The sequence below is a fragment of the Hemitrygon akajei genome, chromosome 13, assembly GCF_048418815.1.
Source record: "Hemitrygon akajei chromosome 13, sHemAka1.3, whole genome shotgun sequence".
Lineage (NCBI taxonomy): Eukaryota > Metazoa > Chordata > Chondrichthyes > Myliobatiformes > Dasyatidae > Hemitrygon > Hemitrygon akajei.
In genome coordinates this window covers 66,174,440-66,188,704 of record NC_133136.1, presented here as the reverse complement: position 1 = coordinate 66,188,704, position 14,265 = coordinate 66,174,440, and the positions used below count along the sequence as shown (strand labels likewise).

Below are 14,265 nucleotides of genomic sequence, written 5' to 3'. Positions count from 1 at the left end.
TTGATTGGCTGCGCCATAGCCTGGTATGGAAACACCAATGCCCTTGAATGTAAAATCCTACAAAAGGTAATAGATATGGCCCAGTCCATCACATGTAAGGCCCTCCACACCACTGAGCCCATCTACACAGAGCATTGTCACAGGAAAGCAGCATCCATCATCAGGAATGCCACCATCTAGACCATGCTCTCTTCTCACTGCTACCATCAGAAAGAAAGTACAGGAGCCTCAGGACTCACACCACCAGGCTCAGGAACAGTTATCGCACCTCAACCATCAGGCCCTTGAACCAAAGGGGATAACTTCACTCAACTTCACTTGTGCCATCACTGAAATGTTCCCACAACATATGGACTCACTTTCAAGGACTCTTCTTCTCAAGTTCTTGATATTTATTGCTCATTTATTATTATTATTACTATTATTATTTCTTCTTTATTTTTGTACTTAAACAGTCTGTTGTCTTTTGCACACTGGGTGTACGCCCGGTCTTTCATTGATTCTATTATGGCTACTGAATTTGTGTCAGCAAGACAGTGAATCCCAGGTACAAACACGCTAGAGGAACTCAGGCCCAGTAATATCATTAAGATCCCCATAGTGCTTTCCCCTTACATTCCTTCTTCACCTCTCCTGCCTATCCCCTCCCCCACCCCTTGATCTTTCCTCTGATTGGTTTTCTACCCTTCCCCCCACCTTCTTTATAGGGCGCCTGCCCCCTCCTTCTTCAGTCCTGATGAAGGGTCTCGGCCCAAAACGTTGACTACTCGTTTCCACGGATGCTGCCCAACCTGCTGAGTTCCTCCAGTGTGTTGTACGTGTTGCTTTGACCCCAGCATCTGCAGTGTACTTTGTGTTTAATGAATCCTAGGGTTGTATATGGTGACATATATGTACTTTGATAATAAATTTACCTTCAACTTTGAAAACCAGATTTACAATCAGAGCTTCTATAGTAGAATTTCAGAAGAACAGGCTTACTCATACAAATTGTTAATGCTTGCTCTTATCTACAAGTCTTAAGGTATTTCTCATGAGTAATCACAATAATCACATTGTCAAGTTTGCCGATGGCAGACAGTGGTGGGGCTCATTGCCAACAACAACGAGATGGCCTACAGAAATAAGGTGGCAGGGCACAAAGCCTGGTGCCAAGCAAATAATTTCCTTCTCAACACCAGTAAGACAAAGGAGATGGTTATCACTTCAGGGGGACCCATACCACCCACACCCCTCTTTACATTGGAATCACAACAGTAAAAACTGCGAGCCGCTTCAAACTCCTGGGACTGCTGCTCTACAGCAGACGGGAAGACTCTACAACGGGTAGTGAGAACTACCCAGTGCATCATCGGCACCAGCCTACCTGCCGTCAAGGACATATATACAGAAAGGTGCTGGAAGAGGGCCAGTAACATCATTAGGGTTCCCGCCCACAGCTCATGGACTGTTTGGACCGTTCCCATCATGAGGAGGCTACAGAACCTTGATGCCAGGACACTCAGAGTCATAAACAGTTACTTTCCCCAAGCTGATGGACACTTTCACTCACTAACCCACCCCTCCACACACCCCAAACCACCACTTTATCGTCTGTCAGCCACTTTATGCATAGACACTCCTGTGCCTAGTGTCACTTGAAGGACAGACAATCTATGTACAAAAGCTATCTCGCGTATTTATATTTATTGTGTTTTTATTATTGGCATTATTTACCTTATTGTCTTTTGTGCAGAATTGGATCTGGAGTAACAACTATTTGTTCTCCTTTACACTTGTGGACTGGAAATGGCATTAAACAATCTTGAATCTTGAATATTGTGAGCAGCCAATAGAATAAGTTCAATCATAGATATTTACACTCAGTGGCCACTTCATTAGGTACCTCTTGTACCTAGTAAAGTGGCCACTGAGTGTGCGTTCATGGTCTTCTGATGCTGTAGCCCATCCACTTCAAGGTTAGACGTGCTGTGAATTCAGAGATGCTCTTCTGCACACCAGTGGTTATTTGAGTGACTGTCATCTTCCTGTCAGCTTGAACCAGTCTGGCCGTTCTCCTCTGACCACTCTCATTAACAAGCTGTTTTCACCCACAGAACTGCTGCTCATTGGATTTTTTTTTTTTTTTGCTTGTTTTTTGCAGCATTCTATGTAAAATCAAGAGACTGATGAGTAGGAAACTCCCAGATCAGCATTTTCTGAGGCACTTAAATGACCACATTTGGCATGGTCAAAGTTACTTAGATCACCTATTTTCTCCATTTTGACATTTTGTTTGAACAACAGCTGAATCTCTTGACCATGTCTGGATGTTCATATGCATTGAGTTGCTGTCATATGATTGACTGATTAGATATTTGCATTAACGTGCTGTTGTAAAGAGGTATGTAATAAAGTGAGTGTACTGAGTGTATAACAATTTACAAAATGTCTATTATACATAAAGAAAGGCAAGTTTCACAGCACTTTCACTGAAGGAATACTAATCAGTAGGTCAAAATGTCCTGTCCTGTCATAAATATTGGATGATAAGAAGCTGGCAATGAGAGCAAAGACTGTATTGAATTTAACAGTATGAACAATGTTGTGATCACAAATATACAACAAGATCAATTTACGATTATCAGCAAAACACCAATCCTAAAGCAAAAAGTCTGCAGACACCAGATATCTGAAATATAAATAGAAAATGCTGAAATTACTGAGTGGGTCCGATAGCATCGGCAGAGAATGAAAAAAATTAATGTTATAGGTCAAAGACACTTTATCAGAATTCAGATGAGAGATTATTGACCGTGAATACTTTCAGAATTTTCTGCTTTTAGATGCAACCGGTTCCTTCAACTCATTGTGTGCAAAATGGATTTAATATTTTTTTCACATTTTTGTAGCACGCTGTGAAAGTAGTCTAGGAGTAGATTGATTGAATGTGTCAGCCACCAATTGAAGAAAACTAAAGTCAATGGCATGAAGAACAAAACCTCACACAAAGAAAGGTAGTTGTGATTGTCAGAGGTCAGTAACTGCAGGAGTGCCACTGGGCAGTCTCAGACCCAACCACCATCAGCTGCTTCATCAAAGACCTTCCAAGGAAATGTCAGATTTAGGATGGCATATTGATTATTGCACAGTGTTCAAATCTATTCACTACACCTCACAAAAGGAAACAGACCAGGCATGCATGTAGCAAGACTGACTAAAAATTCTCACATAAGTTTATAAGTATTCATGCGACTCAAGTGGCAAATATTGAACATCTCCAATAAGGGGGCTTAATTACCTACACATGACATTTACTAGCATTCCATTCATGAGTTTCCTACTATCAAACTCTGGGACAATTAATAACCAGAAAGTCCACTGGACTGATCACATAAGTACTATGGTTCAAAGAACAGCTGAGAGTCCCGGTATCCCACAATGAATTATTCACCTCCAGACACCCTAAATTATGTTCAGCATCTCACAAGCACTAGTCAGGAGTATATTAGAAAACCCTCTCCACCTCTCCTCATGTACAGTTCCAACAGTTCTCAGGAAACTCAGCACCATGATTAATTGGCATCTCATTCTTCCTTTTCTAATGCTCCGTTGGTCTTAAGAACTCTAGGAGACTTGGCAGGGAAGGATCTTTCCACTAGTGGGAGAACCTCAGAACTTGTACACCTGCATGCCAATGCAAACATCTAATCAGCCACTCATGTGGCAGCAGCTCAATGCAAAAAAGCATGCAGACGTGACCAAGAGGTTCAGTTGGTGTCCAGACCAAATATCAGAATGGGGAAAGAATATCACCTAGGTGACCTTGACCATGAAATGATTGTTGGTGCCAGACAAGATGGTTTCAGTATCACAGAAACTGCTGATCTCTGTGATTTTCATGCACAACAGTGTCAACAGTTTGCAGAGAGTGGTGCGAGAAAAAGCATATCCAGTGAGTGGCAGTTTTATGGTGAAATTGAATTTTAATGAGAGAGGTCGGATTAGTTAAGCTGACAGGAAGTCGAGAATAACTCACATAACCGCATGTTACAACAGAGGTGTGCAGAAGAGCATCACTGACCACACAACACGTCGAACCCTGCAGTTGAATGGCTACAGCAGCAGGAGGTCACACCTTGTTTCTCTCTTGTATCTAATAAAGTGGCTACTGAGTGTAGTTGCCATATTTAAGATTAGAGTGCATGAGAGGCGGAAAGATCTCCGGAATCATTTGCTCTGAAGGGCTGTGGAGGCCAGATCATTCAGCATATTAAATATTATGATTTAAAGGAGATTAATTTTTCAAAAATTAGGGAATTGAGGACTGTGGGAAACTGGCACAAAAGAGAAGAAATAAATGCTAATTTGTTTGTATTAGTGGTAGCTGAAATACTCAGAACATATTGAGGACTAATTTTATGAATTTTATCACAGTTCAGCCATGATCATATTGAATGGCAGGGCCATACTGAGGGACTGGATGGCCTCTACCTGCTCCTGTTCTGTATATTGTATTCTGACAGCATCTCCTAAACCTAGAACATTTCCCAGCTAGGGTGACCAGTACAAAAGGTGCATGGGAACACCAGCACCAATTTGCTCTCCAAGTCACACAACATCTGACATGAAACATATTGCCATTCTTTCACTGCCAGTGCTAAAGCTCTTAATGCTGTAGCTTCTTCACAAAAGAACGTCAGCAGTTGAAGAACGTGGCCATATTGGACGGGCAACAAATGCTGACCTTTCTCATGGAGCTCAGATATGAATACATTTTTCCATTGCCTCTGTTTTGAAAACTGAGATTTCCATTACACTTCAATTCATTAACTTAAAGTAAGTGATGTAACTGAAACTGGGAAAGCCTGGACAAGAGATCAGCGAGAATAAGAGTAGATCATTCGCATGCAGTCTGTGACTTCCTCCTCATTTGTAACCAGAATGCTAAGTAAATGTTGACTTCTCAGCTTTTTTGGATGTATCACAATGAACAAGTGTTAAATGAAATGAAATACAAAGGCATAAAAATATATATGTAAGTTACCAAAATCAACAAATATTGTGAAAAGGAGGAATAATGGGTTCACGGATTGTTGAGAAATCTGATGGAGGAGGGGAAGAAGCTGTTCTGGAATGAATGAGATAGAGTTTTCATGATCCTGTACCTCCTCCTTGATGGTAGTAAAGAGAAGAGACCTTGTCACAGATGATGATGGTAAGACCATAAGACCATAAGATATAGGAACAGAAGTAGGCCATTCAGCCCATTGAATCTGCTCCACCATTCAATCATGGCTGATCCAATTCATCCAGTCATCCCCACTCCCCTGCCTTCTCCCCATACCCTTTGATGCCCTGGCTTATCAAGAACCTATCTATCTCTGCCTTAAATGCACCCAATGACTTGGTTTCCACAGCCACTAATGGCAACAAATTCCACAGATTTACCACCATCTGACTAAAGTAATTTATCTGCATTTCTATTCTAAATGGATGTCCTTCAATCCTGTCCTAGACTCCCTTACCATTGGAAATAACTTTGTCATATCTAATCTGTTCATGCCTTTTAACATTCAGAATGTTTCTATGAGATCCCCCCTCATTCTCCTGAACTCCAGGGAACACAGCCCAAGAGCTGCCAGACGTTCCTCACACGGTAACCCTTTCAATCCTAGAATCATTCTTGTGAATCTTATCTGAACCCTCTCCAATGTCAGTATATATCCTTTCTAAAATAAGGAGCTCAAAACAGCGCACAATACTCCAAGTGTGCTCTCATGATCTTTAATGATAGATACCGACTTACTGAGCACCACTATTGGAGATGTCCTGAATGGTTGTGAGTCTTGTGCCAATGATGGACTTGGCTGAGCATATAACTCTCTACAGCTTTTTGTGATCCTGTGCATTGGAGCTTCCATTCGAGGGTGTGATAAAAGAAGTCAGAATGCTCCCCACCATACCTCTATAGAAATTTATAAGAGCCTTTGGTGACCTGCCAAATCTCCTCACATTCCTAACAAAGTAGAGCCATTGGTATACCATCTTCTTGAATGCATCAATGTGTTGGTCCCAGGACTGATCCTTGAAGATCTTGACTCCCAGGACCCTGAATCTGTTCACCCTTTCCACCATTGACCCCTGAATGAATACTGGTGTGTGTTCTCCCCAATTCCTTTTCCTGAAGTCCACAATCAGTTCTTTGGTCTTCCTTGCTTAAGTGTGAGGTTGATGCAGCAACACCACTCAACTCTCTGATCTAACTCACTCCTGTACAGCTCTGAGGCATCTGAGATTCTGCCAAAAACAGTGTTATCATCGGCAAATTTCATTGACGTCAACACCAGGAGCACATGCCTGGTTATACACTTGCATGATGTTATGATTTTTTTTAACCCTCAGATCCACCGAACTAGTCAATCTGAGTTATAATAGTGTATAAATGATGGCTGCAACACAGGTGATTAAGTAACAGTCATTCACAATTGTAAAGACAATTAAAATGTCAGTATGCACTGTGGTTCATCTGCAAAGTTGGTGCCAGTTCTGATATCTGTAGATGCATAGTCAAACACAAAAATATAACAGGTGTTGTTAAGAAATATCCTACTCCTCTTCTGTGTTATCTATTGTGCTAATGGAAGCAATGGTTACACTAGGGACCTACCTTTCCATTGTCATGCCCAGTCAGACCTGATGTTGGGTCAGATGTCACTGGAAATACAAAGTTAATGAATCAGAAAACAAAGGGTGACTATACAGTACTATGCAAAAGTCTTGGTGTGTGTATATATATATATACATATATTTATTGCTAGGATGCCTAAGACATTTGCACAGTACTACATATTGGTTAAGATAGGAAGGTGGTTGGGAACAGAACTAAGAGTACTTAACTTTGTATTAGATCAGTAGTATTAAGTGTGATTTTGTAAATGGAAAGACATAATACAGTATTGTGCAAAAGTCTTAGACACCCTAGTTTTATATATATACCTAGTCCTGTAAGTATCTTTTTAAAATAATTTATGTAAATTTTAAGAGCAAACATGAGGAAATCTGCAGATGCTGGAAATTCAAACAACAACACACACAAAATGCTGGTGGAACACAGCAGGCCAGGCAGCATCCATAGGGAGAAGCGCTGTCGACGTTTCGGGCCGAGACCCTTCGTCAGGACTAACCGAAAGGAAAGATAGTAAGAGATCCCTCCCCCCACTACTTTCAAATCTCTTACTATCTTTCCTTTCGGTTAGTCCTGACGAAGGGTCTCGGCCCGAAACGTCGACAGCGCTTCTCCCTATGGATGCTGCCTGGCCTGCTGTGTTCCACCAGCATTTTGTGTATGTTATGTAAATTTTAATTGTTTTTAAATGTCTCAAAAATGATTAAAGCTTTGAGAACTTTGACAGAAGGCAAGGCTCCGCTCACATCTTTGTCACCCATCAAAGCCCGTCAGGAGCATTCCAGAGATGAGACCTCTACACTGTGCTTCCCATTGCTATGACCTGGGTGTAAAGGGCCAGCATCGGTCTGACCTTGATATTCAGATTAGGTAAATGCAAGGGCATCTGAACAGTGAGCCAACTTCAGGTAGGTTCAGCTAATAAAAAACAGGGCATTTTACTTCTTGCCCAACTTTTACTGAGTATTCTTCGACCTGATTGGTGACTTAGCCTACCTGGTGATATCAGTTGCTGGGGCACCAGATCCCCAACAGGTGGTGTGTGGGAACAAATGACAATAGAAAGAGGGAAAACCATGCCATTGTTTGTGGGTTTCATGGTGAATTGTATATATTGTCGCTTCACTGCTGACTGAAACAAGATGCATTCCCTTAGATAATCTTACTTGCTAATAAAAGTATAACTTATCTCTAGCAGGGTGACAAGATTCTAGTCAGAGAATGATAAAGAATAGGAATGTAATGGGCTGGTCTATGGAACAATTGATCGTGGTGCTGTAGCTTCAAAAATAGTGAAAACTTATCAGATCATTTTCTAGCATCAAAACAAACAACAATTTTTTGACTAATAGGGAGAAGTTATGGAAACGTTATGAAGATTGTATCTGTGTTGGTCTTATGCAAAGTAATTTTGAAGCTGTGACAAATAAAGTCTATAAAAGGACTCAAGGCTTAGATGTAGAAGTTTATTCAAATGCACTTGCAAAAGTGAGGACATCTGAAATACTGTATGTGCCTGGTCTAAGTTAAAAATGTTTGTATTACCACATAGGTTGATGGAATATTTTCAAAAGTGACAAAATCAACGTAGAAATTATAAATGCTACCAACTGTGTTTAAAATACTGAAACAAAATTCTGTTATGATTGTTTTTTTTCTGATGTGTCTTTTCATACCTCTATCTTTGAAAGTACAAGGCACACAACTTTTCAGGTGATGATTTTTTTTACTAATTATTAAACATGAGTGGTTCTTACTGTTTTCCAGAAAAAGCTGCATGTTTCCCTGGCCACTATATGTTTTTGCCCATGAAAATAAACCCTCTTTCCATTTTGACAGTTGGAAATAACTTGTGGTGCTTTGATGCATATCTCCTCACAGACACAGAAGCAGAAAGGAAGTCACTGAAGGAGCATGTGTACCCTAAACTGCGGGAATTCTGCAGGGAAAACTATGGACTTGAATTCCAGGTAATGGAGAGAACATTCACACCTGGGCAGGATGAACGATGAGCAAATGATTAGAAATTGTTGGGAGTGTGAGCTGAACAGTTGTCCTGTACATTTATACTGCAATTCCCTCTGTGTTACAACAGCAGCGACATTTCATTGACTGTGAAGTGTTGTGACATATCCTGAGATCATCACTGCCATATTATTTTGATCTTTCTCTTTGTGGCAATGTGCATACAGGTGTCTGTTAGGTGGCTTAGCTGCCCAGATTGTTCTTCCTAAAGGGGTAAACAAACTCCTACCCTCATATAAAGCTTGTTTTTTTCTCTTTCAATGCTTTTATAGATGTTGTAGTCATGTATGAGGCAGAATACAATCAACTATATCATCAATTACAAAGTGTTTGAAAGGAAAAAGCAGCATACATTTTCAATCCTTATCACGCCGATGACAACTAAACAATACTTTTCATCAAGCAATTGTTACAGTAAATAAATTCATGTTTATTTTGGAATGTATGAAAGTAAGAACATTATTTTGCCTCCACAGTAATATCTGGTCATGTAAGTGTTTGTCTTCAGGTGCTGGGTAGTGACATAATCAAAGCAAAATGGCCTACTGATTTCATTTGATTGAAGTCAATGAAAGAAAATGTGTTTAATAATGCTTCTGATGAAAGTTTTTTTTTCAATTACTGGATTTATGAGACATTATCTGTATATTATCTAAATCTTTCCATCACATTTTATATTTGTGCTCTGCCTAATTGTAAACTGCTAATTGCCTTGTCCGGTACTGAGCCTGAGGCAAAATGAAAGACTTTTTGTTCTGCCACTGAGTTAATCCAGACTGAAAGCAGTTGGTTCCTGGGCTCCTATTAGCTTGAAGAATCTCCTTAAACCATTGCAGCCGATAGCATCCTTGTAAGAAAGTTTGGAGCTTTTGCCTATACAGGGAGCCAGAACGAAACAGCTTCTTTTTAATTTCATCTGTTAAAGTGCACCGGCATGGAAAAGCAAATTGGGCATCAGTGTGGAAAACAATTTTCATCACAGTATGTTCACTTATTAAACTCATACTGTCATTAAATGTGCACTTGTATAATGATGTGTGAAGTAGGGTTTAAATTTCACAGTAGCTTGGGCACATCGAACTGCAGCACCACGTACTACATTCAGTTCACTAAATAATTGCACTACTGTTTTTTAGTACTGCTGATTCCAAGTGTTAGATACAGTTCTCCAGCTGGTTTTAAGATTTTTAAGTGGCCATTTTGGAGAATCAGTATTGTCATTAGAAAGGTAGAAGGAAGGACCATCGGGAGTGAATTGAAGTGTGCAATCATATTTCCTTCTGCCATCAGAAGCTCTATACCCACTTCATTTAATCTTCACCATGTTCACCACTTCCGTTAGCCTCCTGTCAGTTGATACAACACTAGATATTTAAACCAAATACAAGAATGTGAGATATTAATATTTCCTCAGGTTTACCAGATTCATCTAGCTTCACCTTTAATGCCACAGAGCACGAATATTAGTCATAGATTTCTTGCATTTCTGACCTTTTGCACAATTGGAACACCTTTGTGTTATTCTCCTCTGCTAGCAACAATCACACTAAACTAACTTTTTGTCTGAATTATTGGGACTGTACTAACGGATGCAAACATCAGCAACTGAAGCTCTTCTCCGCCAGCTTATCAGTTATCACTTCCTGCTTGGTACCCAGCATCTTGAGTTGTGGTAAGAATTGTAATTTAAATATCTCAAAGGATTTATTTCAATTACTAACTTAGAGATTTCAGAGACTGGTGCAAATATTGTCAAGAAGCTTTTAAACTGCAGTGGGATATTTGAGGAAGATAGAAATTTTATTGAAATAATATAACTGCGCAGGAGAGTTTGTTTTACTCATTCCTCAAAATTTGTTTCCTCGATTCATCCTGTTAATCTCACCCCTTGGTGTTTGCGTTTCTCTCACCAAGACATCCTCTGTGCTCTCAGAGAAGTTATTTGTTTGCACACTTGGAACTGACTTATGGCAGTTTTGATCAGACATTGCATCATCTGTTCTCTCTGTCAATCGTCATTATTTTGCCCTTTCCAACCACTTGCAGAATCATGGGTGCCACGGTAGTGTAGCCATTAGTGGAATACTAACTCAACGTAGGAGTTCGGAGTCCATTTCCGGCATCCTCTGTAAGGAGTCTCTGTATGTCCTCCCAGTAGAATGCATGGGTTTTCCCTGAGGGCTCTGGCTTCCTCAGCGCAGTCCAAAGAAGTACCAGGTTACCAGGTTGATTGGTCATTGTACATTTTCCCCTGATTGGGTTTGTGTGGGGTTACTGGGCAGTGTGGCTCGAAGGGCCGAAAGGGCCTCTTCCCCATTGTATCGCTAAAGAAATAAATCAGAAGCCCATAGACTTCTGTCAAGTCAAGTTGCTTTTTATTGTTGTTTCGACCATAACTCCTGGTACAGTACACAGTAAAAACAAGACAACGTTTTTCAGGACCATGGTGCTACATGAACAATATAAAAACTACACTGAACTACGTGGACCAACACAAAAAGTACTGGTTTTTGGTAAACTGGTTTGTCAAATGGAAATTTCAGGGCCTCTGGTTACCCAGCACTTCATTTGCTACTATTGCTTTCTCTATTGTTCATACACTTTATGCAAATAGCTATATATCATCGATGATTACTATTCATACTTCAAAATTGCAGGTAATAGATGTTTACTGGGGATTGGATTCGGAAGAATGGGATAAGCCAGAACTCCACAGAATTCGGATGAGGCTTTTAGAAGATTGCCTGAAAACCTCTGCTGGTCCATGTTTTGTTGTGGGTATATAACTATTTACATTTAATGCTCAAAGTTCTAAGTTTTGCTTCAGAGCTTGAAGTTTTCAAATGATTGCATTTAATCCTCTCTCCCCAGACTATTATGCAACGTTGCTATGCTTGAAGCATGTGGTAATACAGATGAAAGAGGAAAAGAAAGAAAATGTTTGTGTGGATTTCCAAAGCTCAGTAGGAGATTAGGATATGATGCGTTTGATATGATTAGCATTCTTTCATCCCTCTGTTGAACTTGACCTTTTTGAAGTTAAATTCTGATCATCAATTTGTCAGCAGAAGAAGAAGCCAAGGTCATAAAAGTTGGTATCAGCAGGACTTCACATGTGGAAGGTTAATTGGAAATCTGCAAGTGGATTAACAATAATTGAAAATTTGTTAACAGTATATGTGTGAATTTCCAATAAGCCTACTGTTGCATGTCTGACCCATTCCTGATTTAATAATTGGATGAGATGAGAGACCAGTTCAATTAATTTAACAAATGGTATTGCACTTGCACTCTATTAGCCAGAGCCTCCTGGAGTTTGTCTTTGCTCATAATTTCTTTTAAAGTTGATACTTAAATGAGCAAGAAGACCCAATATAGAATTGACAGTCGATAGGCTAAATTTAAAGATGAACACTATGAGATAACCAAGATGGTACAGAGTTGGTATTGAGAACCTAGACCTTGGAGGTACCACTTGAAGATGACTCATCCATTCCAGAAGGTTCCGGACAACGTAGGGATTCTGACAATGCTAAAATACTAAAAGGACAAATAAATATACAGGCTTTTTATATTCTTTAATTCCTTTAAATATGTTTGTCAAAATCAATTTCTTCATCATGCTATAAGTAATCAGAATGAAATTTCAAAAGCTCAATATTCACAGACGTGGCAGACTATATGAAATGCATAAGGATATTTTATCTCTATTTCCAGACAGATCTGGATTACACCCTTACAATTATTGAGGTACTTTCCATTTCAATAAAATCATAAATCCTTGCAGATGTCACAGCTCCTTCGCCACCACATTAATTTCCTCATATAGGGACTAGGAAATACATATTTACAGATTAGATAAATTCAGCAGTCGGAGAAAGTTGTGCAGTTCTGAATACAAGGTCCTACTTGTGAGACAGAGTCTGTAAACCTTGCCCTCATCAAGTATTATGGTGACACATGAATATAATATTTATCTTAATATCATCCCCTCTGGGGTCATCAACAAGGTTCAAATGCATTACATACATTTCTCAGTACTGTATTCCACCTGTCACATTTTTGCCCATTCTTCCAATTTGTCTTTTAAGTCCTGCTACAAACGTTACCACAAAGCCATCAATTCCATTATCCAAATCATTGACATTATGAAAAGTAGCGGTCCCAATACTGACCTCTGAGGAACATCACTAGTCACTGGCAATCAACCAGAAAAGGCTCCTTTTATTTCCATTCACTGCCTCCTGCCTGTCAGCCATTCCTCTATCCATGCCAGTATCTTTCCTGTAACACCATAGGATTTTATCTCTCTCCCAGTGCTGCTAAAGAGTTTTCAAACTGAAACCTCTTTCTTGTATATTTGTTAGGTTTCGAGATTACACGGCATGAAATAACTCAAGTTTACATCTCTTTTCCCTTGAGTTCATGACCTTTAAAATCCAAGAATAAACTCTGATATTTTCAGCCAACCCTAACAAAAGCATTGTGGGTGAGGGATTCTTTCTCACCAGTTCCTATTGGTGCAGCTGGGATGTAATTCAGATAAGTGTGTACGTGCTGCATTTCATTGAATTTATTGCTGAACGTTTTGCTATCATTAGTCCTGTAGTACCTCGCAGCTGCCAACTGATTCATGCACTAATTGTCATCAGGCTTCCCGTCCTTAAAGAACACCTGACCACTAAGCCACAGCAATTTCACGTCTGAGAGACGTTGCAATGAATTAGTTCAGAAAGAGGCAGTGGAATGCAAAGGTTGTGCCTGTTGTTTCTTGGACCAAGACCCTGCTGTTCTTCTGTCAAAGGTAGGAAAGAAGAGTTACATGATGTGAATCAGGCAGGCAAAGTACACTGGAGCAGGTGATCAACCTGATGGAGTGAGATTTCCCAGATCTGGGCTTAATATAGAAAGTAACTCTATGATCTACCTTCCTTTGTCAACGTGAGTGGTCTGAACTTTCTAACTGTAGCTGATAAACTATAACGCAGATGCAACTCCTATCCAACAGCTCACAGCACACAATGCACAAGCATGTACCAACAGCAAGCCCATGACAACCAAGGCAGTTCCTGTCATTATATGCTCCTCATAGCCTCAGCACTTTTTATGACTGATAGGTCAGACACAACAACCAAACTGCAGCAATCATTGTGAACACTTTGATACTCTAATAACAGTTCAAAGTAAATTTATTATCAAAGTACATATGATACCATATACTACATTGAAATTATACCATACAGATTGACAAACCATATACTAACATAAACAAAGATTGACAAACCATATACCACCATAAATAAAGATTGACAAACACCAATGGCAAAAGAGACAAACTGTTCAAAGTAAAAATAATTGAACCTGTAGAGAGTCCTTGAAAGTGAATCTGTCGATTGTAGAATCAGTTCAAAGCACTGGTGAACGAAGGCATCCAAGCCATTTCAGGAGCCTGATGGTTGTAGGGTAGTAACTGTTCCTGAACCTGGTGGTGTAGGACCTACAGCATCTGTACCTCCTTGTTGAATGTTATTAGTGAGGAAAGGACATGGCCTGGATGGTAGGGGCCTTTGACG

At 39.9% G+C, this 14,265-nt stretch overlaps 1 protein-coding gene across 1 annotated transcript in view; it reads left to right on the top strand.

Moving 5' to 3' along the window:
- nwd2 (NACHT and WD repeat domain containing 2) overlaps window positions 1–14,265 on the top strand; it is a 137,929-nt gene that overhangs the window by 89,369 nt on the left and 34,295 nt on the right. Inside the window, exons 2-3 of the mRNA XM_073064855.1 lie at window positions 8,549–8,637; window positions 11,350–11,466. Coding sequence (XP_072920956.1) covers window positions 8,549–8,637; window positions 11,350–11,466 — 206 coding nt within the window. The remainder of the gene's footprint in view (window positions 1–8,548; window positions 8,638–11,349; window positions 11,467–14,265) is intronic.